At 44.4% G+C, this 24,290-nt stretch overlaps 1 protein-coding gene across 8 annotated transcripts in view; it reads right to left on the bottom strand.

Moving 5' to 3' along the window:
- Window positions 1–24,290, bottom strand: part of LOC102916734 (nuclear autoantigen Sp-100-like) — a 75,597-nt gene that overhangs the window by 34,645 nt on the left and 16,662 nt on the right. For 6 of the 8 annotated variants that reach the window (XM_042259739.2, XM_076549478.1, XM_076549475.1 and 3 more), the window contains 9 exons: window positions 23,403–23,468; window positions 21,656–21,745; window positions 19,960–20,094; window positions 19,535–19,609; window positions 13,553–13,693; window positions 13,061–13,207; window positions 11,779–11,850; window positions 7,774–7,827; window positions 4,331–4,384 (listed from right to left, as the gene is read on the bottom strand). In XM_042259739.2, coding sequence (XP_042115673.1) covers window positions 4,331–4,384; window positions 7,774–7,827; window positions 11,779–11,850; window positions 13,061–13,207; window positions 13,553–13,693; window positions 19,535–19,609; window positions 19,960–20,094; window positions 21,656–21,745; window positions 23,403–23,468 — 834 coding nt within the window. The remainder of the gene's footprint in view (window positions 1–4,330; window positions 4,385–7,773; window positions 7,828–11,778; window positions 11,851–13,060; window positions 13,208–13,552; window positions 13,694–19,534; window positions 19,610–19,959; window positions 20,095–21,655; window positions 21,746–23,402; window positions 23,469–24,290) is intronic. The other 2 variants (XM_076549476.1, XM_076549479.1) reach the window with 1 other exon arrangement.

Genomic DNA, 24,290 nt, shown 5'->3' with positions numbered 1-24,290 from the left:
TGAACATGGTCCTGCAGAGCATTTGCTCTCAAATGAGCTGAGAAAAAAAATACAGGTTCTCAATGACTATATCCGCATCCAAGCCAGGTCAGTCTTTTTTTTTTTTTCGGGCCATACCTCATTCTCTTGCACTTCTGCCTGTGGTTCTGCCTCTGTGTGTATCAACCTGGCTTTCTCATGTCTCCCCTCTCCTGTGTTGCTTTTCATCAGTGATGCTCTGATTTACTGCTCCCCTTTATTCTCCGTCAATCATTCCTGGACATCTAGTTACAAATAGTTGCCTCTGTTCCTTCTTTTTGACGGTCTTCTTTCTTTCTTCTGTCTTCCTTCCTTCCTTCCTTCCTTCCTTCCTTCCTTCCTTCCTTCCTTCCTCCCTCCCTCCCTCCCTCCCTCCCTCCCTCCTTTCCTTCCTTCCTTCCTTCCTTCCTTCCTTCCTTCCTTCCTTCCTTCCTTCCTTCCTTCCTTCCTTCCTTCTTTCCTTCATAGAATGACCATTATGGTTGAGCCTCACAGTGAACATTACAACTGATCACCACAGTGATGACTACAACTGACCACCATAGTAACCACTATGGCTGACCCTCACAGTAAACACTACAGCTGATCACCATAGTAACTACTGTGGCTGATCATTACAGTGAAAACTATAGCTAACTTCATCAATGACTATGACAGTAACCAGTATGACTAAGCATCATGATGAATACTGTAACTGACTGTCACAGTGACCACTACACTGACCACATCGATGACCACCAAAGTGACCACTATGACAGACAATCACAGTGACCACTGTGGTTATTGAGGTGGTCACTCATAGTGTTCATGGAGATGGTCAGCTATAGTGATAATTGAGGTGGTCAGTTGTAATGTTCACTGTGATGGTCAGTCATTCTCTCTTTCTCTCTCTGTAAATATATATATCACATACATGTACATGCACACTGTATTTGCATATGTTACAATATTTTATATAATAGATGTCTTAGGATCTGTGTGAGTGCATGTCCATATATGCAGGTGCATATGTGCAGGGGGATAAGCATGCGATTGCATGTTGAGGCCAGGGGACAACCTTGGGTGCCACTCTGCGTTCATACTCCTCTTTTGGAACAGGATCATTCACTTGCCTTGGACTTATCATGTAGGTAAACCTGGCTGGCCAGTGAGCCCCGGGGATCCTCCTGTCTCCCCCTCCTCTGAGCTGGGATTACAAGCATATGGCACGCTTTTTTTTTTTTAAAAAAAACAAACAAACAAACAAGGTTTTGGGGAATCAAATTCAGTTCCTTGCAAACATTTTATCAACTGAACTTTGTCTCAAGCCGTGTGTGTGTGTGTGTGTGTGTGTGTGTGTGTGTGTGTGTGTATGTGTGTGCTGTCCATGTATGTGTACATGTATAAGGAGGTCAGAAGTTGACATTAGTGTGTTCCACCATTCTCCACATTATTTATGGAGGCAGGGTGTCTCAGTGAACGCAGGAGCTTGCCTGATTTGGCTAGTCTAGCTAGCCATCTTGTCCAAGGGATCCCCTCTCTGTCTCCCCTACAGTGGGGTTACAGGTGGGCTGCCACACCTGCTTGGCTTTTATAGTGGTGATAATAATCTGAACACTAGTTCTCACAGTTGGGCAGCACACACTTCAATCCACTGAGCCATCTCCCTGTCTCCTTACATGTTTTTAATGTTATTAAATATGCTTTTTTGGTTATATAAGGTTCTGATACACTCAACTGAATATTCTGAGTTCCTGACCACCATGGTCAGGATTGGATTCTGACCATGGAAACACAGCTTTCCTCCTCCTGCTACACACAACAGCCACTGACTGTGAAACACATGGGCTGCTAGATCTCAGTCTTCGTTTTTTTTGAAACTCTTACACATTTTTTTTTTCTTTTGGTTTTTTGAGACAGGGTTTCTCTGTATAGCTTTGCGCCTTTCCTGGAACTCGCTTTGTAGACCAGGCTGGCCTCGAACTCACAGAGATCCGCCTGGCTCTTCCTCCCAAGTGCTGGGATTAAAGGCGTGTGCCACCACCGCCCGGCCTCTTACACATTTGTACAATACTTTCCTATACTCAAAATGAGAACAGCAGGAGTTAGCCTGCCTAAATCTCAAGGCTGTCATGATCTCGCCAAAAAACATTGAGATAACATAATACAATCTAACTAGGTGGTCAAGGACAGCTGTCAAAAACTATGCTAAATTTGACAATGGTTGGTCTGAAACCAGTGCTTGGTTAGTTGTATTTTGAGTCTTTTACACTTATAAATGACTCTAGGAATATACGGTCTTTGTGTGAGTAGGTATCTTAGTCAATGTTCTATTGCTGTGAAGAGACACCATGACCACAGCAACTTTTATAATGAAAAACATTTTACCGGGGCTGGCTTACAGTTTCAGAGGTTTAGTCCATTATCGTCATAGCAGAAAGCATGGCAGCATGGAGGCAGATATGGTGCTGAAGAGGTAGCTGAGAGTTCTACATCTGGATCAGCAGGCAGCATGAAGAGAGAGAGAGAGACTGGGCCTGGCTTGAGCATTTTTTTTTTTAAAGATTTATTTATTTATTATGTATACAGAAGAGGGCACCAGATCTCATTACAGATGGTTGTGAGCCACCATGTGGGTGCTGGGAATTGAACTCAAGACCTCTGGAAGAGCAGTTGGTACTCTTAACCTCTGAGCCATCTCTCCAGCCCCATGGCTTGAACATTTGAAACACCAAAGTCCACCCCCAGTGATGTACTTCCTCCAACAAGGCCACACCCACTCCAACAAGGCCAAACCTCCTAATCTCTGTCAAGCAGGCAATATCCAAGCATTCAAATAAATGAGCCTATGGAGGCCATTTCCTATTGAAACCACCACAGCAGGCATGACAGTGGGTGTAAAAATATACCATTATTTTGCTATTTATTTCTCCTACATTAACAATATATAAATATGTACTTTGAGTTGAAAATGAGTTAAACTGTTAAACATGAGTTTATAGTCATTTACTGCCTCCTACACTCTCTAAAATTAAAAAGAAGCTCCCAGGATAGCCAGATATACAGCCGTCATGGTGCTTAGAATAAAATGCATCTAGTCACAGTGGCTTTCAGTCATCAGATTCCTGACATTCTGCAGGCCAAGGCTGGGCATCCTAATCTTCTGCACCAGATTCACTTCTTAGGTATTCCTGAGATTCCTCCCCAGCACTCAGTTCAGAAGAGGAGCTACTGTATACTCCTGCAGGAAGAAGGAAAAGTCCTGAACAGTTCTAGTCTATGTCTGAGGAGCCAATCCAGAAAAGACTCTGGAAGAAGGAAAAGTCCTGAACAGTTCTAGTCTATGTCTGAGGAGGCAATCCAGAAAAGACTCTGGATGAGAAAAACTGAAAAAGAGGCCCGGGGAAATGTCTCAGTTGGCAGAGTGTTTGCTACTAAGCATGAGGACCCAAGTCAGATCCCCAGTACTTGTGTAAAGAACTGGGCACAGCAATGAGCATCTATGATCCCAGAGCTGAGGAGAAATAGACAAGGGGGTCCCTGTATCAGTGAGTTCCAGGTTCAGTGAGATACCCTTGTCTCAAATAAATGAGGTAGAGAGACCAAAGACTATTTAACATCAACTTCTGGCCTCTACACATATGCACAGGAACACACACATGGAAACAGCAACCTGTATGGTGCATAGGAAGGCACAATCCTGCCAACCTCACAGGCTGCAGGACTGTCCCTCCCCACCTGCCAGCCTGTGAGGGAGGAGGATGGGTAGGGGTTGGGGCAATCCTGTAGCCTATGTGAGAAGGGATGGACAGACCTGCAGTTTATTTGGGAGGCATAGAGACAATCCTGTCAGCAGGCCAACCTTGCCTTTATATGAGCTGTTGGCCAAACTTACTCCAGAAACTGTCCCCAATGCTGAGGCTGGGGCCAACTTTGCTATGGTGGTCATTCTCTCCCGTGACCATTTCATATACCCCATGCCCCTTCTGAGATTTATTTGTGCACTGTCTGCTTCTATTTCTGAGTATTATGGAGTCTTGGGCATGGCGGTGACAAAACCAGTCTTTAAGATCTCAGGGCCCTAGGTGATTATGTGAAATAAAGTGAACTCTCCACCTGGGATCCACTTCATCCTCTTGGGTGAAAAGTAAGTGTGTTCTGTTGAATATTGTGAGACCTGTGTGGCATAGCAAATAACTCAAACTTACCTGAATAAAAAAGCATCATCTAAATGATCTAAAATCCCAGCTAATGCTTCTTACTTTTAAGGATGTCTAAGCTTTAGTTACACAGAGAAGTATTTGCTACATCTAGAATTTTAGAATGTTCTTACTTCTTATCCGTCTGTATCTTTTGCTGGTGCTCGAGCTATCAGTATCAGAAGTACCTGGAAAGAAAACCAACAATGTGAACTAAAATGGTCATAGGAATTCTCTGACTACGTAAATCATGAACTATTGGACTACAAAGATGCTTTCATGATATTTCCTGTTTCTTTCCTTCCAAATAGTATAGAGATCCATAGTCATTTAGTTATCACTGCAAACCATCCCATGAATTCAATATTTGGGGGCTGAGGGATCTGGCTGTATGTAATAATAAGAGCCCTGCCTCAACTACAATGATCTCATTAAGCCCCAATTCATAATGATTTTGAATGAAAGAAAAAGAGGACATGGCTGCTCTGGGTATGGTTGAGGAGGAGGTTTATTATAAATATGAGGAAGATGCTATGGAACAAGATTTTTGAACACTGTGAGGATGTGTCTTTGCCAAGGCACCTTCTGATTGGTTTAATAAAAGAGCTGGAGCTGGGCGGTGGTGGTCACGCCTTTGGTGATGGTACAACCACGTGGCAGAGGGTAGATAAGAAATATGACTGGGAGCTGGAAAGATGGCTCAGCGGTTAAGAGCACTGGCTGCTCTTCCAGAGGTCCTGAGTTCAATTTCTAGCAACCACATGGTGGCTCACAACCATCTGTAATGAGATCTGGTGCACTCTTCTGGCTTGCAGGGATATATGCAGGCAGAACACTGTATATGTAATAAATAAATCTTAAAAAAAAGAAAAAAAAAGAAAAGAAAAGAAATATGGCCAGGCAGTGGTGGCACACGCCTTTAATCCCAGCACTTGGGAGGAAGAGCCAGGCGGATCTCTGTGAGTTTGAGGCCAGCTTGTAGACCAAGATCCAGGGCAGGTACCAAAACTACAGAGAAACCCTGTCTCAAAAGACAAAAACAAAAACAAAACAAAACAAAACAAAATCCAAAAAGATTTATGGGCTGGAGAGATGACTCAGTGGTTAAGAGAACTGATTGCTCTTCTGGAGCTCCTGAGTTCAATTCCCAGTGACCACATAGTGACTCACAACCATCGTAGTGAGATCTGGTGCCCTCTTCTGGCCTGCAAGGGCACATGCAGGCAGAATACTGGATATATAATAAATATATATATATATTTTTTCCCCAGACAGGGTTTCTCTGTGTAGCTTTGGAGCCTGTCCTGGAACTCACTCTGTAGCCCAGGCTGGCCTTGAACTCAGAGATTCACCTGCCTCTGCCTCTCAGTGCTGGGATTAAAGGCATGAGCCACCACCGCCCAGCTAATTAATAAATCTTTAAAAAAATATGGCTTAATTTAAAATGTAAGAATTGGGTAATAACCAGCCTGAGCTATTGGCTGAGCACTTATAAATAATAATAAGTCTCTGAATGGTTATTTGGGAGCTGCTGCCAAGACACAGAGAAACTCAGCCTGCAGGAAGAGAACAGACAGAAGCATCTGGAAGGGTCCAGACTGAATCAGGTAGTGACATGGGACGGTAAGATCCAGGAGGGGAGACAGCCAGTGGCCAAAAGGCCAAGAGAGCAAGAGACCACGTGTCCAAAATGGCTGAGTTAATTTATAGGATCAGAAGCTGGCGGAAGAGGAGTGAGGCCCGGCCCCTTGGAGGGAGAGGTTTAGTGTAGGGGACGAGGTGAGAAGTGTTGGGAGGATCCACATGTACTGGGAGAGATTTGTCCCAGGTTTCTTTGAGACATTAAAGATTTCTTTTTATTTAATAAAAAAATCCAGAGGAGAGAATGGTCTCCCAGGTGGCCTGTGGTATGCTGTGCTGTGTGGTCAGAATAAACCACAGCAGAGAGCAGAAGTTCTGAGCTCAGACTCTGATGTCCCGGAGTGGAGACAAGCCAGCTTTATGTTTCACCAGCTCACTGCTCAGTACTGAGCTCCAGGCTTCTGTAAGAATCATCTCCTTCCTTCCTTCCTTCCTTCCTTCCTTCCTTCCTTCCTTCCTTCCTTCCTTCCTTCCTTCCTTCCTTCCTTCCTTCCTTCCTTCCTTCCTTCTTCTTTCTTTCTTTCTTTCTTTCTTTCTTTCTTTCTTTCTTTCTTTCTCTTTCCTTCTTTCCTTCCTTCCTTCCTTCCTTCCTCCCTTCCTTCCTTCCTTCTTTCTTTTTTTGTTGTTGTTTTGTTTTCATTTGTTTGTTTGTTTCTGAGACAGAGTTTCTCTGTGTAGCTTTGGCTGCCCTGGAACTCAGCCTATAGAGCAGGCTGGCCTCAAACACACAGAGATCCTCCTGCTTCTGCCTCCAGTGCTGGGATTAAAGGTGTGCCATACGCCACCACTACCTGGTTTACTTTCTGGATTCAGAACAGTTGTGATCACAGAGCTGAGGAGATGACCCAGATGACTCAGTGACTTTGATTGAGAATCCATGTTTTTTTTTTTTTTTTTTTTTTTTTTTTTTTTTTTTTTTTTTTTAAAGCTAGCGATGGAGGCATGCACTTGTAACCCCAGTGCTGGGAGGTGGAGACAGACAGTTCCCTGGGGCTCACTGACCAGCCAGCCCACCCTGCTTGATGAGCTCTAGGCCAGTGAGAGACTCAGTCTCATAAATTACCTGTAGTACACACACACACACACACACACACACACACACACACACACACACACACACAGAGAGAGAGACAGAGAGACAGAGAGAGAGACAGAGAGACAGAGAGAGACAGACAGAGAGAGAGAGAGACAGAGACAGAGAGAGACAAAGAAACAAAGAGAGCCCGAGAGACTGAGACAGAGACAGACAGAGAGACAGAGATAGGTGGAGACAGAGACAGAGAGAATGTGGATGCTCAGATCCTCACTGCAGAAATGTGGCTAAGGGACAATGTCAATTGGGGAACCAAGAAAGAAGAAAATTCTAGAAAGAAGAAACTAGAAAAAATTTGCAGAGTTCTGAAATGCCAGGGCAAGCAGGTCCCTACCCTTGGAACCCACGTGACCTCTGGGTTACTATTTCATCTCATCACCTAAGCCTGAAGCTGAGGAAATTCTCACACCACACTTTGCTTTTACTTGTTCTGTTGGGGTCTGCTGTGGCTTTTGTGTCCTGGTCAATCTGTTTTGACAGCTTTGCTTTCCTCTGGGGGTGATTATGGGAGTGTGAAATAAAGATGGCCACCCTTCCACTTCTATTTCCTGATGGCCACTGGGAATAGGGCCAGGCAACTCTTCCACCTAGAAATCCACACAATATTTACTGAGGAAAAAAACTGAGCTTCTATGAAACATTAAAGACCTTTACTATGTGAAACCATTAACTTCTTTGGATTCATCCATTACAGCAGTTAGTCACCTGATCAATTTAGAGGTTAAAGCAGGAATTACCTAAAATTAAAAGCAAAAATGTGCTTTGAATAGGTCCTAGAAAAGTGAATCTCTTGTTGAACACACAGTTCATTAACGGCCTTGAAGAATCCTCATTTTCTCTTACCTCTTCTCTTGTTTGTTATTCTGGATGTGTGAGGTTCCCTGGAATCCAAAGGCTCTGTAAGATAAAAGTAAGAAAAACCATTATTTGTACGCGAAGTCAAGTTCTGTGGTCTTAGGACAGTCTGAAAGAATTCTCCTCTTCTACCAAACCTGTTCTGGACACCCTGTGTTGTAGGACTGGGATCTACCCTGCGTTGCTCTCTAGTTCTTCGTGGGCATCTGTACACGGCTCTTGAGCACTACAAGCTCTGGTTTTCTCACGTATAAATGAGCAATAACCTAGTTACCATGCCTCCCTGCTAAGGGTCTGTGATGACCAGGTACTACCTTCTTCACCAAAATCCTATATAAAAAAAAAACCCTTAACATATGCCAGCATCTTAACCATAACATAGACAGGGATATCCGGAGTTGCTCTTTTAAAAAAAGATTGAAAACTTCTTTATTTTGTACATGATTTTTGCATGTATGTGCATCACGTGCACACTTGGTGCCCTTGGAGATCAAAAGGGGGTGTCAGCCCTGGAAAGAGAGTTACAGTTTGAGTCACCTGGTGTGAGTGCTGGTAGCCAAACCTGAATTCTCTGCAAAAGCAGCAAGTGCTTTTAGCTGCTGAGCATCTCTCCAGCCCTTAGGTCAATTTTATCTGCTTAATATGTAAATAGAACAAATTACTCTTTGTAGACTTCCTAATCTAATGATGAATAACAACATTTTCAACAGATAGAGGAATTCTATGCTTACTATGCTCCAGCAGAAACTAAATGCACTATTTCAACTCTTTAGTGTGTCAATAGATACGATCTCATGGAGTAAAGAGAGTCCTTTTACTAGTGTATTTCTTGCTATATTTCATTTTATCTCTCAGTTGGGCTTGTCCAGATAAGCCATTCTGTGGTGAGTTTTGGTTTCCCAATCAGACCAGAGAAAAAAGTGCAAAAAATGGTGCCCTAGAGTTGCTGAATCAAGGCTTATGGAGAATGCTTGGATTATAATTCAAGACATTACAATTCAATTCCAGATGTCGCATTTCTAATCATCTTAACTGGTACAATCCAGTGCCATGAGCAAGTGGATTCTCAGGCCCCCTTCCATCATTTGATTCTAACATGTCATGGGTATTGATCACTGATTCTTTGGAATACCCTGGTTGTGAGCAAGAAACCAATTTAGCAGAAAATTCCCTAATAAGAAATTTTAGAGATACCCTGAAACCCTTTAAAAAGCCTGGCCTCCATCCAGACCATGGGTCTGCCTTTCTAAATTACCAAAACAGTAGGATAGTGAAACTCCATTTTGATCCCCAAGGCAGATGCAAGTTACCAGCCAAGTGTCACCTGACATTACTCGGCCCTTTCTTTCCTAAGACTTTGACTTCTTACCCCTCCCACTCATCTTTCTGAATTCCCATCATCTCTGCTTTTGTGTTTCTTGTAGGAAAACCTTGAAAGTCTTATGTTGAAAAGCCTGAGGCATATGAGCATGAGGACCTGGGTTGGATATCCACAACCCATGCAAGGAGCTGAGCATGGTGACTCACACCTGTAACCCCAGAGCTAGAGAGAGGGGCTGAGGATCTCTGAGGCTCACTGGCCAGATGGTGTAGCCTAATCAGTGAGTTCTAGCCCCCCATGAGAGACTCTCTCTCAAAAAACACCAAGTAAATGTCTCTTTAAGAGCAACATCTGATACTGACCACTGGCCTCTACAAGTACATACACACATGAATGTACACACACACACACACACACACACACACACACACACACACACACCTTGAAAATCTTATGTTGAACATTCCCCATCAATCTGGTACCTCTTACATTTCTATGAAAAATAATATTTTGCTTTTGAACCATAGACACATTTGAGAACTCAGGGGATGGGGCTGTTTGTTCACACTTACAGAGTGTGTTCACGGTCTGAAACCTGAAACACATTTCTACTTCCCTTCAAAGACACATGAGTGACTAGAGTGAGGTCACTGTTTCCAAGTCTGCTTTTTCGTGATCTTAAGACCAAGAAGCATTTTCATTTGATCTCAGATCTTGCCCTAGTGTATTTTCTCTGAGGAAGCACATTCTGAAAATCTTCTGGATCTAGGAAAGGAATGACTAAGAGGCACACTATAGAATCTTAAATCTTCCAACAACCCAGATAGGGCTGGGGTAATCCAACATTTTGATTCTCTCTCTTGCTATGGGATGTTCTCTATGTTGTGAATGTGTTGCTCTGATTGATTGGTAAATAAAATGCTGATTGGCCAGTAGCCAGGCAGAAAGTATAGGATAGGTGGACAAAGAGAGAAGAGAATTCTGGGGAGTGGAAGGTTGAGGCAGGGAGACGCTGCCAGCCGCCATGATGAAAAGCAACATGTAAAGATACCGATAAGCCACAAGCCACGTGGCAACTTATAGATTAATAAAAATAGGTTAATTTAAGATATAAGAACAGCTAGCAAGAACCCTGAGCCATTAGGCCATACAGTTTATAAGTAATATAAGTCTCTGTGTGTTTACTTGGCTGCGGGACTGGCAGGTGTGAGAGAGATTTGTCCTGACCATGGGCCAGGCAGGACCAGGAAAACTTCAGCCACACTCTCTCTCATCCTCGCCTCCCTGTGTTTCTGTTTGTTTTGAGAGAGTCATGTGCAGCCAGGAGTGACCTTGAGCGCCTGATCCTCCAGGCTCTACCCCCAAACACCGGGATTGCACTCATGACATCACACCTGGAAACCTTCTTATCCTACAGGTTATGAAAGGAGCGACTTAGAACCCAGGATATCCTGCCAGTCTAATACTCCATTTTAGAGACTTTGGAGAAGATATAGACACATGTTGTCTATGATTGGGTTTTTTCAACTAGGAAAAAAAGGATGTCAATGTCTGTTCTATTTGTTCTTTAAGGATGTTCTAAAGAAAGAAGTGCACATTACCTGTAAAGTCTTTCGAAAAATTGCTCCATAAGCCATGACTTGATGAAGAAATTTGTTAGAAATAGTAGTTTGAGTTTCAGAATGTTTTACCTTGAGCCTCTATTTCTGCCTACGTAAGATTTAGCTGGATGAGTTGTTCTGGAATTCTAGTCTAAATTTCTGCTCAGATGAAATTATGATCTTACAATAAAAGAGTGAAAAACTTTCTGCTCTCTCTAGAAACCATTGAATGAGTCTAACACTTAATAAACACAATTGTTAGTTTAGAAAACAAACTCCCGAGGCCGGAGGGATGGCGACTCAGTGGTTAAAGCCAGAGGGATGGCTCAGTGGTTAAAGTTCCTGTTGCACAAGCATGAGGGCCTGACTTCAGATCCCAGCACCCATGATATGAAGTCAGACACAGTACATGGGTCTATAATCCTAGGGTTCATACAGCAGGACCGGCGGCAGAGAGAGCACCCCTGGAAGCCTGTAGTCCAACTAGTCTGGCAAACACATCAATGAACAAGACACTGAGACTCCGACAAAGTGGAAGGTGAGGACAGACACCTGGGATTGTCTTCTGACCTCCATGAACATGCACACCAGTACTTGTACATACGAACACATGCCTGGATGTGTGTGCGTGTGCGCGCGTGCGCACGCGAGTGCAAACACACACACACACACACACACACACATACACACACACACACACACACACACACACACACACACACACTTGTGCCTGTTTTGGTCATGTTAACAATGGATGACTATATTTACTAATAGGATCCATTGATTGACAAGCTTAATACCCAAAAACATATGCAATGATTTCCCTGCATTTCTCAAAAGAATCAAGTACAGGTTGGGGATTTAGCTCAGTGGTAGAGAGCTTGCCTAGCAAGCCCAAGGCCCTGGGTTCAGTCCTCAGCTCTGGAAAAAAAAAGAGTCAATTAAAATTCAACGCACAGAACAAGTCCCAAGGATTTGTTGTACAGAACAGACTCAGAACAAAACCCATCATAAAACAGTGGCTTGACATTAAGATGCCCACAGCCTGTCTTGCTCTCTGGGCTTCCTTACTTGATTGGCAGATGATTGAGGTGGATTCTTCTTCTGAGTTGTTTCCATCATCAGAATCGTCGCTGCTGAGGACTGTACAAAGGAAAGAAAATTCCCTTAAGCATCTTAGTGTAGTTGGATTTTCTTTGGACCTCTAGCTCCCAAATAATGACACAGAGACTAATTAATTATGGTCTTAGATTAGGCTTGTTGCCAACTAGCTCTTAAAACTTAAATTAGCTGGGCATTGGTGGCGCACGCCTTTAATCCCAGCACTCGGGAGGCAGAGGCAGGCGGATCTCTGTGAGTTCGAGGCCAGCCTGGGCTACCAAGTGAGCTCCAGGAGAGGCGCAAAGCTACACAGAGAAACCCTGTCTCGAAAAACAAACAAACAAACAAAAAAAAAACTTAAATTAACCCATTTATATTAATCTTCATTCTGCCACGTGACTTGTTACCTCTCCTCAGTCAGCACATCTAACTTCTTCTGCATCTGGCTGGCAAATCCCCACCTCTCAGATTCTTCCCAGAGTCTCTGCCTGAAGTCCTGCCTATCCTCTCCTGCCTAGCTATTGGTCATTCAGCTCTTTATTAAACCAATCAGAAGGTGCCTTAGGCAGGTGAGGTAAAACAGTGACATCTTCACACAGTGTGATCAAATATCCCACAACATCTTCGGGCTGGCAGCAGTGCACATGGTAGGGAACACCTAACACGAGGAAGACCTGAACAGCTAACTCAAGGTTGTACCCCATTCTTTGCAAGGCTGTTAACTCAAGGTGGGACCAATAACTGACCCAATTGTCACAGAGGTGGTCCCTCCCAGCCCCTGACATGCATCTTGTCTGCAGCCTCATTCTGGTTCTCACTTCCTCACATCCTCACCTGCCTCTTTTCTTTACTCCTGTTTTACTCTTTAGCTTTCTCCTTGGCTCTGTCCATCACTCCTGTTCATCTGTATTCAGTGCTGGACCTCTTCATACCTCTGTCTTGGCATGTTTCCCTCTTCATCTCTTCTCATACATAGTTTGGTTCCCTGTTTTTATCCTCTCTTCTCCTTAACTCCTACTGCCTCCTCTCCCCACACATCTACCTTCTCTTTCTTTAGGAAAAAAAAACTTTCAGCATTTATTAAACTCCATTTCTGCCTTTAATTTTTTCAAGTTCCTTCTGCTAAGCTGAAGGTTGGCTTTGGTGGGCCTCCTTCCGGTCCTGCCTCCGCCTGGCTATATGATTGCCCCGAAGGACCCTGATGACACATCGAAGCTTGGGAGCCTGTAACAATTATTCCAGTCATCCTTACCTATGATCTCAGATGCCTGATTGTGGTTGGTCCTTGCTTGGGTCTGTTGTTCACCATCCAAGGAAAATGATGAATTTTCCTTTTTTATATCTACCAGATGCACAGAACAGGGCTGTGTTTGGCTTCCATGGCTGAGTAGCACTGCTCCTGGGCCAAATTACAATGGATAAATTACAGCTTTGACTTGGAAGTACTACTCCCATTGAGGCTTCCGGTAACTGTCATGCCTACCTATGGCCTGCCCCTGAGGTGGGCCTGAGATGGGAGCCTTTAAGACCAAAGATCCGGATGTGCCGGCTCTCTTGGTTCCAGGTAATCCTGGATGTTGGATGGTAGACCGAGCAGAGTTCTCCAGAGAACACCACTGGACTGCACTTCACCTCTCCCAGACCCTGTAACCTATCCCTTTATTTGTTGTAAGTGAAACCCCCAAATGAACATCCCTTTTAACTATGTGGAGTTGCTTTAATACTTCCACCAATACATCCTTACCTATTATCTCCGATGCCTGGTTGTGGTTGGTCCTTGCCTGGGTCTGTTGTTTACCATCCAAGGAAAATGATGAATTTTCCTTTTTTATATCTAGACACACACTGGGCTGTGTTTGGCTTCCACGGCTGAGTAGCACTGCTCCTGGGCCAAATTACAATGGATAAATTATTTTCAGGGACTGAGGAGACAGCTGAGGCTGTAAAATGTAAAGATATCTAAGGTGGCATCCATTTGCAACTCCAGCACTCAGGAGACAGAGACAGGTGGATCCCAGGGCGTCACTGGCCAGACAGCCTGTCTAGCCTAGTTAGTCAGCAAGGTCCAGCTGGTGGATGGTAACTGCAAAGCACAGCACAACCAGAGGTTGACCTCTGGCCTCTGCACACACATGCACATGCAGAGCAGTATACACGTGTATACACACAAACACACACATATACACACAAAGAATTTCCATTGAACTCCCTAGAATTCATTTTGAATGCAATGAATGACCCTCTCCCTGTAATCCCACTCCCACTCTGTTCTCCTTCCCTTCTACCCACAGAATCTTTGGATAGATAGTTGGTTTTGATATTTTAAAGGTAAAAAAAATAACTCAGCAAGGCAGTGCACACCTGCAATCCCAGCACTTGGAAGGCTAAGATGGGAGGAACGTTAAATTAAATTCAAGGGCAGCCTGGGCTACATAGCAAGACCCCGTTTCCAAAGAACGAATGAAGAAAAAAATTGAAATTTTAACTGCAGTATAACATTCATATATAAAAGTGGGATTTAAATGATTGTAAAGAGAAACTATCACTTGGAAACAAAAATCATATGACCAATGCTCTGGGGCCTCTGGGTGACATGTTCCACTGTCCCCAAGGTCATTCTCAAAGTCAACCACCATCTCCAGTTTCAAGACCTAGATTAATTTTGCTACTTATATAACTAATATAAAAGAAATCATAACCATGTTATCTTTTCTCTGTTCTCAAAGAAGCCAAACACTCCCAGATTTATATACGTACATATGTGTGTGTATATATAAGTAATATGCATTTATTAATATGTTTGTGAGAGTCTTCTATATTATTATTTTTGTTGTTCTAGAAATATGCTGACTAAGCCAGGCAGCAGTTGCACACGCCTTTAATCCCAGCGGTTGGGAGGCAGAGGCAGGTGGATCTCTGAGTTTGAGGTCAGCCTGATCTACAAAGCAAGTTCCAGGACAGCCAGCCAGGGATACACAGATAAACCCTGTCTCAAAAAACAAAAGACAAGAAACAATAAACAAACAAACAAGAAATGTGCTGACTTACTCTGCTTCAATTGTTTAGTTTTTAAGAAAAGTGCTGCTAGGAGCAGTCTTTCTTATGTGTATTTTGAGTCACTTGTTTTGAGACAGGGTTGCATGTAGCCCAGGCTTGCCTCAAACTATGTAGCTTGAGGAAGAACTAGAACGCCTGATCTTCTATCTCTCCTCCTCCTCCTGAATTCTGGGACTGAGGTATATCTTTTACGCCCAGCCTTTCCTCTGTCTTCTGATTAACATCCGTTTCTCCTCTTCTCTGCTGAGGAATTGATTGTTAAGCTCTGGGACATGTATGTTTTCAAATTTAAGAGCTTACATCCAACTGTCTCCCCAAATCACACGGTTTCCAGAAACAGCAGAAGCTGAAGAGATGGGGCAGAGCCAATGCAAGAACCTAACGAGAGAAGGTGTGGTGGGATGTGGTGTTAGGGAAAGAGGCAAGCGATGGAGCAGGAACATGGCTGCCAGCCTTTCTTGTCACTCTGACAGTGCAGGCAGGGGCCGACAGCTGCGGAAGGCATTGGGCTCCAAAGCCTTAGGAAGTGGTTTGCACTTATTTTATTTTTGTTTTATGTAGGTAAGTGTTTTCCCTGTGTGGTAGTTTGTGCACGCAGTGTCTGAGGAGGTCAGAAAAGGGTGTCAGATTCCCTGGAACTGGAGTTAGAGATGGTTATGGATGCTAGGAACCGAACCTGGGTCCTCTGCGAGAGCAGCCAATCTTCATAATCACCAAGCCATCTCTGCAGCCCAATTCAGTTTTGGAAGATCTTTCTTTGGCAGAAGATAAGAGATTTGAAGGGAGGGGCAAAGCCAAACAAAAGCCTTTGCTCTAGTGTAAGTGAGTGTGACAGGGTTCCACATGGGGTGACTGGGTCAGGCATGCACACACAGGGGCAGGCTGAGCACACAGGGGCAGGCTGAGCACACAGGGGCAGGCATGCACACACAGGGGCAGGCATGTACACACAGGGGCAGGCTGAGCACACGGGGCAGGCATGCACACACAAGGCCAGGCATGCACACACAGGGGCAGGCTGAGCACACACAGGGGCAGGCTGAGCACACAGGGGCAGGCATGCACACACAGGGCCAGGCATGCACACACAGGGGCAGGCTGAGCACACACAGGGGCAGGCTGAGCACACAGGGGCAGGCATGCACACACAGGGGCAGGCATGCACACACAGGGGCAGGTATGCACACACAGGGCAGGCATGCACACACAGGGGCAGGCATGCACACACAGGGCCAGGCATGCACACACAGGGCCAGGCATGCACACACAGGGCCAGGCATGCACACACAAGGGCAGGCTGAGCACACAGGGGCAGGCATGCACACACAGGGGCAGGCTGAGCACACAGGGGCAGGCATGCACACACAGGGGCAGGCTGAACACACAGGGGCAGGCTGGAGATGGGTGGAAGTTGTAATTAAAGCCATGTCAAATAAGGTGAGAGAAGCTTTAAGCCACTAAGTTGGGGGGCATCTGTTATATCATTGAGCAGAAGATGCCAAAACAACCTCTACATAGAGACATTCTATGGGTCTTTGGAAGGTCTCCAAGGCACTTGGAAAAATGAGGCAGGAGGGCAGGCCTGGGCCAGAGATGCATGTTTAGGAAGCAGCAGATCTGATACAGTGATTAAGCACAAGAAAAGAGAAGCCTCTTGCAGTCTGAGGGGATTTCAGGGTCATTATGCCACAGGGACATCCTACCGTTATCAGTGGAAGTGAACGTCAGTTTCCCCCATTTTCATGGCCCATTCTGCCAGTTTTCCAGATCTCAGTCTCTGTGCCTTGCCTATCTCCCCCTACGTCTTTGCTTTTCTATTTTTCTGCTCATACTTTGCTTCCTCTGTATTTTTTACATTGATTGGTTGATTGATTATACATTTACTTATTTAGCACGTGGGCACGTAGCACGTGTGTGGTGGTCAGGAAACAGCTGTAGGGTGGCTTCTCTCTTTTCACCAAGTGGGCCTGGAGCTCGAACTCAGGTCTTCAGTGTTGAGGACTACCTCACTGGCCCCCTCTGTATTTTAAAAGTCACTTTATTTCAGGGCCAGGACCAAGGTGAGGCAGAGGTAGTACTTTGAGCATTCAACTAAGGAGGTGAAGAGTAGAGAGACAGAGACAGAGAGAGAGATCCTCCTCATCACACTCTCTGCCCTGGGGAGTCTCCTCGCCACACCTAGTGTCTGCTCTGTTGCCCCCTCCTGGATGTCTCAGGTCATCCTTCTCATTTATGTTTCTCTCCAGCTCCCCAGCATCACCAATGTCCTCCGATCAGCAGCACTGCCAGGCTTGTATCAGAAGGGCTTCCCTGACCTTCCTTCCTTGACACACTGATCAGAAATGTCCTACAGGCTTTCTGTTTCCCGTGAACTTCTAAGAAGAACGGGACTAGTCATTTCATCAGCCAACATGGGAATGCTTGGGCTCCATGCAATTCTAAAATGGCCTGCCCATCCACCATTGCCATTTATTCTTCTCTAGTTGATACCTCCCTTCCCTCTTTCCTTGCTTTCTCTTCCCAGGGCACCCTCTATTAAAGAGAACAACAACAATTTTCCCTCTCACAAGTGCTGAAGTCACCCAGAGGCTCTGGTATGAAGCCCATATGTCTGGGTGGGTGTAGACAGCATAGAAGAAAACAAAAAAGAAACGGTTTGCTATTCTAGAAAAGCAGAGAATAATTTAAAAATGTAGAGGGACAGAGAAAGCTGGTTTGAAAGCAATCTCATAATCATCCGCCCATCCAGTCCTCCCTGACAGTAGACATCTGTCTGCATGAAAACAACTTCCTAATGGCTAAGGGAACTGAGTGAGCACCTAGATGAGGCAAGAAAATAAGAAAAGATATATTGGGGTTGGTAGAGACAGCAACTTTAAATAATCCCCAGCATGGAGAGCGACACCTTCCGGCTGGGGGCAGAACAGAGCAGCCGAGAACCAGGTTTTCCTTGGCCCTCAACACTGGTGCTTCTGCAGTGAATTCAGCACTAAACAGACCCCGATGAGGTCCAGGCCAGTACCTGTGACATAAGTCTCCAAGCCTGATACACCCTATAGTCCCAGGCTCTTGACCCCTGGCTCACCTCAGAATCTAGGCCTAGTTCCTTTGTAAAGGAACAGGAAAAGAAAAACCTTAAATAGACAACAGAAAACTTTCCAAATTTATGGAAAGATGTCCAGGTAGAAGGCAGAAGGTCTCCTGTCTGACTTAAGACATGTCACAACAAATGAGGTTGAAATATAATTAAAAATATAATAAAAAATATATTTAAAAAAGGGCCAGGATCAGATGTCTTCCTAATTTGAAAGTCAGAAATTACATTGCAATTATAACTCAAAGTCACATACAGGAATTCATAGCAAACATTGGTTCTCAATGGTGAAAAGCTTTCCACTTATTTATTTATTTGAGACAGAGTTTCCCTGTGTAGCCTTGGCTATCCTGGAACTCACTTTGTAGACCAGGCTGGCCTCGAACTCACAGAGATCCACCTGCCTCTGCCTCCTGGTGCTGGGATCAAAGGCGTGCACCACCACCGCCCAGCTAAGCTTTCCCTTTATAAAAGGATGCCCAAGCTCAATGCTTCAATAGGACAGTGAAGGATCAACAGGAACACAAAGGTGCCCAGCACCATGGTCAGGGAAGCACAATGAGATGCCTCCTCACACTGGTTAGAATGGCCACCACCAGAAAGACAAGCGAGAGTAAGTGTTGGTGTTGCTGTGGAGAAAGGGAGACCCTGTAGGCTGTGAGTGGGGATGTAAATGCCTACAGCCATAGAAAAAAACAGTATGGAGTTTCCTCAAAAAACAAACAAACAAAAAAGAACCTGAAAATAGAACCATCATGTGATTAGACAATCCTCTCTACTGCACACATAACTTGGAGAATTAAATTCGGTCTGTTAAAGAGGTGTCTGAACTTGTCACAGCTTGACAAGCTCCACATATGGAGTCAGCCTAAACATCTGCCAGCAGCTGGAGAGAATGTGGTGTCCACACAGGATAGATGCCCAGTCGGCCTTCAAACAAAGGAGACCTCATCAGCGGAGACAATATGGATGAACATGATCATCACACGAGGTAAGCCAGGCATAGAACAGCAAAAGCTACACGATTTCACTGTAGGTGGCATGTGAAAGAGTCCGATTCAGGGGAGCAAAGTGGGCATGAGGAGGGGCTAAGGACACAGTGGACATAAAACTTCAGCCAGGAAGAAGAAGTTCAAGACATCCATTATACAACATAGTAAGACTAACAATATAGTGAGTTCTTAAGGAAACGCTGAGGTCATACATTTAAAGTATTCTTACCAAAAAAGTGTATGTGAGGTAATATACATACCTTGATGTAGCCATTTCACAGTGAATATTTAAAACAGCATGCTGCCTCTGAGGTGTGTGTGTGTGTGTGTGTGTGTGTGTGTGTGTGTGTGTGTGTGTGTGTGTATGTGTGTGTGTGTGGTGCTGGGATTGAACTAAGGACCTCACACATGCTAGACAAGTATTCCACCACTGAGCTGTACTCCCAGCCCCAAACATACATAATACTTCTTCAATAGTCAGTTTTGAAAATGGTTAAGATCTTTTTAAACAATCAAAAGAAAATTCTACCAAACACATACAGACCATCTGAGAAGCAAAGCCAGGAAGGTAAGCTATAATTACTTTCTTCGTTCCTGGGCAGTGGGCTGTGAGGCTCCAGGTGTGGGTGTCTGTCGTTCAGCTTTAGTTCACAGGACTCTGAAGGTAGAAAGGCCACAGGTGAGATCCCACAGAGCCTTGCTCTTTCCCAGTTTCCGTCTTTACCCCTCACCCTGCTTCTCATCTCTTGTTCCTACTTCTAGCTGCATCTGCACAGATGGCCGCCCCATCCCAGAAGGCATTCGTGCTTTGTGAGTCCCTGGCCAACCCCTGACTCTTGCCTTTTAGCCTCTCTTTTTCCCAGTAAGGCTTTTCCAACTTCCCCCTCCAGGTCTCAACAGTGCATCAAGTTTCATCTTTGCCTTTTGCTGGCTAAGTAGTTTTCTTCTTGTACCAGACACCAACCCATTCCTCTGCTCCCCTTCATGCTCATATTCAGTCCATCTTACCCTCCGGCTCAGAGCCTGAGCCTTGCACTCTGGCTGCTTGGTGCCTCTCCAGCCCATCAGGATCCTCACCAGTGGTCTCTCCTCTCACTCCGTTAATCTGTACTGTTTCATCGAGGTCTTCAACTAAACTGAAAACTAAAACAGATTTTGTTTCATAACCATTTTATTTGCCCATTGCACCAGGATCCAATAGGAAAAGAGGAATCCCTCTAAGGCTCTGAAGACAGACAGACAGACAGACAGAGAGGACTGAGAACTGGGGGAGGGGCTGAAGGAGCAGGTAATGACAGGGAGATTAGGTACTCAGAATCTGGAGCAGGGTTGGCCTGCAGGAGGGACGTGGAGCCACGGAGGGTGGTGGTGGAACATCTACTGCCAAACTGGGCCCCAAAATAGGGATGGAGGAATCCCTGGCTTTGCCGTTCTCCATAAGCTTTTGCAGATGCCGCTCTTGTCAGGAATACTGTAGGAAGCTGGCTAGAGAGGAACTTGTCAAGGAAGAAAGCAGGGTCCTGAGGCCAGAGGTCATGGTCAGAGGCAAGCATGAGCTGGGGAAGGAATGAATCTCAGAGAAAACAAATTCAGGATGGATGTTCTCTCTTCCCCTGCAGGGAACCTGCCTGGCCCATGGTGGAGTCTGTCTGGCCAGCCCACTCTACTCCAACAACCTCAACAGTATGTGAACAAATAATATGATTTGCAGTACAGCTTTATGTTTTTCATTTAATATTCTACAGAAAGTTAAGTTGCAGAGAAAAAATAGTTGAAAAATTAATTACAGAAGCCTTAACATGGGATGTGGATCTGGGTGCACACTTTGTTACAATCCGTAGTGGTTAGATCCCAGGCCTTTTGGGATCCTGGGCATGTTTACAGCTCTAGCCTTGTTTGTGTATATCACAGTCAGTGTCTCTGCTGGGTCAGACTATTTGACATGTACATTGATGTCTAATTGTTCACCTGTGACCCATCTGGATGTTGGTTTATATTTCTGTATATTCATCCATCCCTGTCACTGGCATCATTAGGGTGCCATTTCCAGATAGGGTTTCTCCAGACCACAGACTCACAAAGAACTCACCTATTTCTCCTGCATCCGTCCTCCCCACTGGGTCCCTTTCTACTGTTTAGCACTAACAATCCCACCCATTCACTGCTTCTCATCCTCACACTCTGCACCTGCAGAGGAACAATTAAGAATACAGACTCTTGTATATTGCTGTTTTCAAATGTTAAAATTTTTTGAATGAAAGATTTTAAGATGCATAACAATTATTTCAAAAGTCACTTGGAAAGATTTTTTTCCTGAGTTTGTGTGTGTGTGTGTGTGTGTGTGTGTGGTGGGCAGTTGGTGTCTGGAGAGCTGTCACAGTGCTTAAGAGCACTTACTGCTCATCTAGAGGACCTGGGTATGGTCCATATGGAGGTGTACAACTCTTTATAATTCCAGTTCTGGCCTCTGAGGGCACCAGGGACACACATGGTACATATACATAAATGCAGACAACATGTACACACATAAAACAAAAATAAATAAACCTTTGAAAGCATTTAAAAATATTGTGTCAATATTAAGAAATCTCTTCTTAAATGACATATCCCTTCTGAAAGTCACATAGTAACACTTCCAAAGTGCCAGGGATGTGTTTCCAAAGACGAGTCATGGAATAAAGAAATAAACATTATTGCGTTATACCATTGTCAATCTGGAAGCCGGAGGATTGATGGTTCTCAGTTTGATTTCCCTGGATGAGTGTGGTATTTCTTCTATCATTATTTCTCCAGCCTGAGGAATAATCGATTTCATCGTGAGTATCCATGTTAGATATCCAGAGAGAAGAAAATCCCCATTTAATGCAATGTGAGAAGCTTAGATTCTGGAAGCAGGTACAAATGACACTGGTCAGTGAATCAGTAACAAGAAATGCACACAACAGAGATGGAGTACCAAACACCAGTGTGAATGCTTCTCATGATGTCACTGACATCCATCTGGAGCATGTACCACTGTCACATCCCACCATATAGGAGATGACACCAGGGTCCAGAGAGGCTAGATAACCTGTCTAGGGTCACAGAGACAGAATTTCAACCCAGACATTCCTAATCTGCCAGGATCTTAAAGCACAATTGAATCCAAATACTTAGTTAGGTGAAAGATTGGATCCCCTGAAATGAACTGTATCTTCTGAATAGGATGATACATCATTATTTTAAAGTTATGGAGAAGAAAAATGCAAGAATACCTGTATCAATTTAGCAGAAAAGAAAATTATTATAATCAATGCCTCAAATTTAGAATATTCTAAATAAGTAATAGTTTAAACAATTATTAAATTAAGGAAGTTCAAGGGTTTGATTCAAACATCAAAGGGAGCCAGGCCATTGTAGTGCATGCCTTTTTAGTCCCAACACTCAGGAGGTAGAGGCAGGTGGGTCTCTGAGTTTTAGCCCAGCGTGGTCTACAGAGCAAATTCCAGGACAGCTAGACTTACACAGAGAAACCCTGTCTCAAAAAAATCCAATAAACAAGTAGATGGATAGACAGACAGACAGACAGATAGATAAAAAATAAATAAATAATCAAAGTTTTTTTTCAGTGATCTATCTTGTCTAGAGAGGGACTCTCAACCTGTTACCCTGGTGATGGCAAGTGGAGGTATCATTGGGAGGTTCAGTTGTGTCATGATCTTATGAGCTGAACCTGAAGGGGAAAATTCATTGCCTTACAGAAGGAATGTGTTCATTGCACCTCTGTAACCACCCACTGGACATAAGATCAGAGCATGTAGGCTATATCTAGTCAGTCAAGCAAGGCACAGACAGACAGACAACTGTAAATTCAGGAATATGGGCAAAACATTCAGAGGATGAAATCTTTCTAGGCAACCCGGAGGTCCAAGACCCTAATATTTAAACCCTGAACTTGGAGAAAATACAAATGCAGATAATGTTGTGGGCATCAGAAACACAAGGAAAGAGAAACCCACATGTGTGCTGTGCGGGGTAGCTTTTTTATTTTTGTCAAGGAAACAAGATCATCTAAGAAGAGGGACTTTCAATTGAGAAAAATTCCTCCCTCTGATTGGCTTGTAGGCAAGTCTGTGGGTGCATTTTCTTGATTAATGATTGACATGGGAGGGCCCAGGCCACTGTGGGTGGTGTCACCCTTTTATAGGTGATTTTTGGATATATAAGAAAGCAGGCTGAGCAAACCACAAGGGGCAAGCCAGTAAGCAGCATTCCTCCATGGACTCTGCTTCGGTTCCTGCCTCCTATTTCCTGTCATGATGTCCCTTCATGGTGGGCTATAAACTGTAAGCTAAACTAAACTTTTTCCTCCCCAAATTGTCTTAGGTCATGGTGTTTCATCACATCAACAGAAAATAAAGTAGGTCACAAAGGATGAGACAGCAACATTTATAGAGTCAATAAGAACAGACCATCAGATGAGGAGGAGGCAGAGGGTGACAAGGTCAGGCTTTCTTCAGAACAGCTGTCACCAGGTCCTAAAGAGCAAAAATTAGATGTTTATTTCAGGAGTTGAAGCAGGATATTCTATTCTGTCTCTATGATGCAAAAGATGAAGGGCCCCTTGAAGCATCAATCCAGAGCCCATCTGGAGACGACAAACTCCCCCTGATTCTTGATGTTAGACTCGGTCATGAGTGTAGGTTGTAAGGGTCATCTCTGACTGAGTAAAGTCCTGCCTGGGCCACTCTAGCAGTGGGTGGTTGACCCGTCTTCATATCCCTGCCTAAAGGATGCCTGCATGTGTCCCCAGAGCTTCCTTGCCCAGTGGCCTTACCTGAGATTCTAGTGGTCTTTGGACTATATCTCCTTTCACAAAACAGCCTCCCCTTACGTATCTGATGGCTAATTCCTGCTGGCCTTCTCATGAGGACTCACTAACAGCTTGCCTCCATTTCATCCCATTCTTGCTATTCCTTCCTGTATTTCCCCCCCCCACATCTTTGTCTCATGTTTTCCAACAGATTATCAGTACATGGTCAAGAACATAGACTCTGCCTCCTGGTGTACCTGGATTCTTGCTTGTTCATATGACCCCATGAACACAGGGTCTCTCTCAATTTTAGCTTCCTCACCTATCAACTGGGCATCTAAATGATACCAACAATTGATACCAGCTGGGGTAGATACTAACAAGAGTAGATGCTAACCGGAGCAAGAAACTAACAACATGGCTCCTTTTGCCATTGTCCTTGATTCTTTCTGCTCTCTTCATGTCCGTTCCTCTTCCTTTCTCCGTTTCTCAAAGAATCTGTGTGCTCTTCCCACACCTCTACCACCTCTGATGTGTGTCTTCCTCT

The sequence above is a fragment of the Peromyscus maniculatus genome, chromosome 13 (genome assembly GCF_049852395.1).
Source record: "Peromyscus maniculatus bairdii isolate BWxNUB_F1_BW_parent chromosome 13, HU_Pman_BW_mat_3.1, whole genome shotgun sequence".
In the NCBI taxonomy this organism is placed as follows: domain Eukaryota; kingdom Metazoa; phylum Chordata; class Mammalia; order Rodentia; family Cricetidae; genus Peromyscus; species Peromyscus maniculatus.
This window is presented reverse-complemented; position numbering and strand designations above follow the sequence as displayed.